Source organism: Fulmarus glacialis, unplaced genomic scaffold (assembly GCF_000690835.1).
Source record: "Fulmarus glacialis isolate BGI_N327 unplaced genomic scaffold, ASM69083v1 Scaffold4817, whole genome shotgun sequence".
NCBI lineage: Eukaryota > Metazoa > Chordata > Aves > Procellariiformes > Procellariidae > Fulmarus > Fulmarus glacialis.
The window spans coordinates 38,736-44,735 of record NW_009222440.1 but is presented as its reverse complement, the minus strand read 5'-3'; the positions used below and the strand labels follow the sequence as shown (position 1 = coordinate 44,735).

The following is a 6,000-nucleotide window of genomic DNA, read 5'->3' as shown; positions in this document are numbered from 1 at the left end:
ATTATAAGGATGCCCCTCAGTCCTCTATCCAGATTTCTGTCAAGACTTACAGGTTTAAAATTAACTTCTTCAAAGAAGTTCTCAATAAAGTTTCCCAAATAGGGCTAGAGATTAAGCAAGCAGTTTTTGGAATTCTTTTCTTAACCCTGCTTTCCATCTCTAGATTTTTGCCTCTCCAAATGTCCAAGTTTGAAGAAAATTCATGACCCATTTGATAGTTATTTTTTTTTCCTCTCTTCTAAAACCTCCAAGGATCCTTCAGCAGTCTACATACATATGTAAATAGTAGTTTAATGAAGTACTCTACCTACTGGGTGGTACTCACTCTATGCTTCCTTTGCTCCTGCTTCCACCTCATCTATGTTGGAGAAGAGGTGGCACAGGTCAAACAAAAGAGGAAGAATGAGGGAATTCCTCTGCGCGGTGCCTGGTTCTCAAGCTGCCAGATTCCTCAGGATTTTTAGGTTGCTGTGGGTCAGCATGCAAGGAAGAACTGAACGTTCAGTTATTCAAAATCCTTTTTCCTCTCTGGAGCAGAACTTAGCTGCCAATCGTATCTGGAGCTTAGAAGTTTCACTGGTGAGGAATTCAATTCTGGAAAAGGAAACTTGCAGTTGAAGAAAAATTTGGTGTGAATATAAGTAAAGGGGAGCAGCAGACGGGCTACAAAACACTTCCTGCAATACTGTGTACACGCGTGGGGGGTGTGTGTGTGTGTGTGTATACACACATATATACACACAGCCTTACAATTCTGACATTGCCTTGGAAAAGTCTGTATTTCCACGAAATAATTCTGTATTTTTTCAAATAAACCCCACAGCATTTAATGATTAAAATAACACAACAGAATGAACAAATGTTTTATTGGCATGTTCATTGTTGTAAACAGCATCTGGCATGAAAAAGTTTACCAAAATCTTTTGATTGTTATAAATTAGGTGGTTTTCCAAAAACTACGGAGAATTATTCTCTATTGATCTTTTTGGACCAAAGCAAAAAATTGCTGTTCCTAGGCTTTGCAATGAAATCATGTTGACTGCATCAGTCTTTGCACCACAACCTGAACTACCAAGTTTATATGTTGAGGTGTTAGAAGTTGCCCCAATATTTGACTACATATAGCTACGGAATCAACTCTGGGAAAAACAAAATGACTTTCAGTGAGTGGAGAAGATGCAAACTCGTAATAGTCTCAAAAACAAAATGTACAAAAAGTAGCTGAACAAAACAAAAACTTCATTAACAAGGGGAAATACAACCCTAAAGTACCCAGCATCGTCAAACATAAAATGAATACAAATTTAAATAGGCAACTATACTTCCAAATGTACACAATTAATGTTGATATGTGAAAAGAAATACCATGGTAAATAGCTGAACTGCAGTTCTGTTGAATGGATAGGGCAAATTTTATTTACACATTGAACGCAATATAATAGAGCTGCTCATCGGCTTCTGTAACCTATTAAAAACCAGTTTACCTTACAACAGCACTTCTGCAAAATGAACCAACACCTGCTGGCAGCTTTCTGCAGACACCTCTCAGCCTACCTGTTTTATGGAAGAATATTCTAAAACCTTACACTTGCAGCACTTCCGTTTCATCTTCGACCCTTTTCTGCTGCTTTTCTAGAACCAATGTATTAACATTTACTTCAGACTCTCTGATGAGGTAATGCGTGTATCAGTGAAACAAACAGAAAAAAGGATTCTTTCATGGCCTTTGCACAGCTTTTATTATTAAGCTATGAGTATCCTGTTTGAGGCTAGTTTCACTAGCTACTATGTGCACACCGTCCTCAAAAATTTCCACTCATTTCCCTCCCCGCCCACTTTTTAGTTCTAATCTTTTATTTGCACATCCCTTTTAGCTTTACAGTACATTTGACTATAGTGCACAACATGATTCCAAGTCAAACAGTGACCCAACGGGGCACTGCGCTTCTGATTGGTAACACAGCCCAATCAGTGCTGGTGTCAGCGCTTTACACCTAATGAGTGTCCTGCCGTAATGGCACTACACAGTAGTAGTGAACCTTTTTATTTAAACAAAAAAATTCCCCAGGGAAAATGCTATAGCGAGTATCAGTCTTGAGTCAAATCTTTATTTGGTGCTCCATCCAGATAAATTTTTAGTGCTTTTTCTTTACGAGGAGAGTAGGTTACCCGGTGTCCAGTTTTCTGGAGTCTGCTGCTTTCTTTTTTCATCAGTTCATTTCTCTGCTCATCTGTTAGTTCCATTAATTCTTCAGTTTTATCCCTAAAATGAAAATACATGTTAAAACTCAGATTAATACAATGACCATAATTAGATTTCTGTAATTTTTTTCACTTGGAGCAACTAAGTAAAAAACACAACTAAGCATAATACTCCTTACAGATTTTCTTCTTCTCCAGACGCTAACAATCTGTCCAAGCCTGCTTTTCTAACAGAGACGTTCAGTATTCTAACTGACAGCAGACCCAAGGGAAAGCCGCAAGAAACAAGCCTATCCTCCTCCATCTGCCTGGTATCTCCTATTCTTTATAGACAACTGTGACTCTGCTCTTTATTCAGTCACAGTGCCAACAGCTGGAAGCAGCATGTCAGCCAGCCCCTCCTCGAAACTACCAGCTGCTCTCCCAAATAATTTTCTTCAAGGCCAGCACATTACCAACCAGCTGTTTCCCACAAACTCACCTGGAATTATGAAAAATACTGTAGAAGCAATGTGTTCATGAGGTTCCCTCACCCCCCAACTTTAGCAGACATGACAATATTCAAGCTCTTAGTCCTCAAATAGTACCTTTGGGCTACTGCCGCCAGCTGATGAACATTTTTCATGTTAAATTTTTTATCATGACATCCTTTTTTCCAAAGAAGCCATACTAATTTATCAAAGAAATAAACTCGGAAAATAAAATCCTTGCTCTCTAAAACCTAAGGCAAGACTTTCACAGACTCCACAAGGGATATTGTTCTATTTTAAGAGATTAAATGCAGATACACACTTAAGCATTGCAACCTTTTTTGCGTTCAGCATTATTTTCAATGGTTTGGGAGGGAGAAGCGAGTAAAAGGGTGCAGTGTTTGTTTTCTTAAATAATAAACAGTTAATATTCAGGTTTTTAGGAAGCTGAGAAGCACAAACATTTCAGCTCAATGTTTTAAACCCTCTTCCATAAGCATTTTTCCTTTAAGACAATAGAAGACGAGTATTTTTAGGCTTCTGTTGATTACATCATCCCTCAAATCTTATATGCAGATTTTTTGCACAGTTTATTACACTGTAATAAAATACATACCTATAAAATATTACTGCACCATCATCACAAATGTACAGAGGCCAGACATTCAATGTAGATACTTTAGGATTCCAGTCCAAGTCTTGGTGAATCTCTAGTATGGAAATGTCGCATGGAAACGTTCCTCTACCCTGAGAGGAAGCAATTACTTAGTGAATAAAACAAAATTCATAATCACACATCCATGCCATCAAAAGGTAAAAATAGACAAAATCTTACTTACCTTTGCAAATTCTATGTTTTCTAAGGGTATTCCACTTATTTCACTCAGCTGTAAAGTGAAGAAAAATGGTGGATTTAATACTATTGAACAACAACGTTACGGAGTGTCTACATAAAGTCAACGGAGATGCCAAATCTAGAAGTCAATTAAAATATTTGAAAGTCCTCAAATGATCCAAAGTATTCATACAAAATTAGTGACAAGGTACAGATTTTTTACATTTCTGAAGTTACTAGCGTGTCACGATTGACACTTGCTGTGATCACACTTCTCTTAACAGTGAAGGTGTGACAGAAAAAAGTTAATAGAAAAAATTAACTAAAAGTTCCAAGATACAAAGAGACCAACTGCCTCATTTAAACCTTCATGTCCATCAATTAGCCCTCAGCAGTTTCCCTGTATGAAATGAAAGCTATTATCAAGTCAACCTGGAAGCAGGCAAAGCCATAAAATATGCACAACAAACCCATCTCTATACATCTCTGCACATCCTACCATAACAACCCCACAATTCCCCCTAAGCACCACTGGCTGCTCTTCCCCCTTGCAACTGCCCTGCTATGCACCTCCTCAGCGCACAGAGTGCATGATCCATCCCCTGTCCCCTGCTGCCACCGCCCAGTCCTAGCATCCGTCAGAGGGTCACCCAGCTGTGCCTGGCATGGCCTTGGTGGAGCCCTCCCTCTGCTGAGCAGTCTCATGGTGCACACAGGCTCACCACTGCCTCGACCTTCACTCGAGTGTGGGCTGCAGTCTTGTCTCCATGGCAATACAGACACTAACTTAGATTCGCATTTATCTCTGGCTGCTTATTTTCCCAAAACTTGAAGACGTTTCCTCTAAGAGTCTTGCCTCCTTCAAATCCACTGTTAAAACAGATGTGTTCAAATTAAACTGATGGTGAGAAAACACTAACAGCCAGTATAATTTTTTAACTCTCATTTTCTTAGGAAACTAGGATAAATAAACAATACTGACAAAAGCCAGACAAATTCTGAAATGTATTAGCCCTACACTCTGCTAATAAAATTTGTCTGAAAGAAGAGCTGGCTGAACACATCTGTTACTACAGCTGTGTCAAATTCAAATTTCTCTTATTATTGGTGGGAATAAAAAGATTAAGGTCCATTGGAGAGAATGCTGCTAGAACTGCTCCCTGCACATCAATTGTTAAGACAAGAAAACAAGAAGAGCCAACTATTTCTTCAGATACAAGTGAAGAGGAAATCTTGAAGACTGCATGCAAAAATCCGTAGTCATTTCTACCTGAGGAATACAAGAAATCAGTCCATAGCTTAATCTGTGTACATACACAAATCCAAGGCTGTTGCATTCTATGGTAGCTGAACAATGTTCCTCTTTCCAGTCTATGAACTAACCCCTAACTTACAAATGCTGAGTGTTTTAGTAAGGTCAGACTTTGGCAGACTTCACTGATACTAGGATTTTTGCCGACCTCAACATCCAAGGTGGCCTTCTTACATCTGGGTATTGCCACATACAAATAACCATTTCTCTAAGAGTGGAACCCTGTGATATACTGGATTAATAAAATAGTCTCAATGCGAGACATACTTCTACTGTAGATTTCTGCTAGGACGGTACATGTCTGCTTACGTGTTAGAGGGTTCTAGCCTTAACGAAAAAAACCATACCAAAGCCATATTTCTTTCCAATCAAACTATAGTTCAATCTACTTGGTACAGGCACACCGTCCCTGAACAACAGCTGTCAAATTCAATATGAAGAAGCTGAGAGGTTCGGTATTTTGGAAAACCAAAATACTGGCTTGAAAAAACAAAGTGACAATAGTTTAGCTTTTCTTTCACATGTGTTTTTCAAGGATAAGGGACACAGGTAATATTATGCTTCTTAAACTTCAAGATACGACTTTTTTTTTTGCATGCATTCACCTGAATACTTTGGTACCAGACCATTATATGAAACTAAGAACCAAAGCTAATAATTCACATGGCTTTGGTAAGAAGATGGGACAGGTTCTCAGTTCCTGGGAAAAAAGAACAATCACCATGCAACAAGATTTTTGTAGCTAAACATCTCTGTGCTTCCCAGCAGAGGATATCAGTAAGGCTCTTGTGGTAAGAAACCACAAAAAACCTGTATCATGTTACACATTTTACCTTCTCTTTTAATTCTTCAACACTGCTGCTTTCTAGCACTACTTCCTGGAAAGAATCTAGTTTCATCTCTGATGGCCTCCATCGTCTCGATAAAACAGCAAGTTGTGACATAGATTTCATCTTTTCTATTCCTAGGAAAGGAAGAAATTTATTATATTAACATCACTAAATATCCTGTTTAAGATCAAGGGTTTTCCATAGCATAAGCATATTCAAATATGGAACTACGTATTATGCACTACATATACACACACGAACTAAGTAACCCAGTAAGTGTGCTGCAAGTAGTCTACCGAAAAAAGGGGAGGGGGGGAAGGGACTAGGATTCAGTTGAACTTTTCTTCATTA

General features: G+C 38.5%; 1 protein-coding gene across 1 annotated transcript in view; it reads right to left on the bottom strand.

Moving 5' to 3' along the window:
- Positions 1–749: 749 nt before the first annotated feature.
- USP47 (ubiquitin specific peptidase 47) overlaps positions 750–6,000 on the bottom strand; it is a 43,184-nt gene continuing 37,933 nt past the window's right edge. Inside the window, exons 25-28 of the mRNA XM_009581431.1 lie at positions 5,653–5,783; positions 3,512–3,559; positions 3,289–3,419; positions 750–2,263 (exon numbers count right to left, since the gene is read on the bottom strand). Coding sequence (XP_009579726.1) covers positions 2,089–2,263; positions 3,289–3,419; positions 3,512–3,559; positions 5,653–5,783 — 485 coding nt within the window. The 3' untranslated portion in view covers positions 750–2,088. The remainder of the gene's footprint in view (positions 2,264–3,288; positions 3,420–3,511; positions 3,560–5,652; positions 5,784–6,000) is intronic.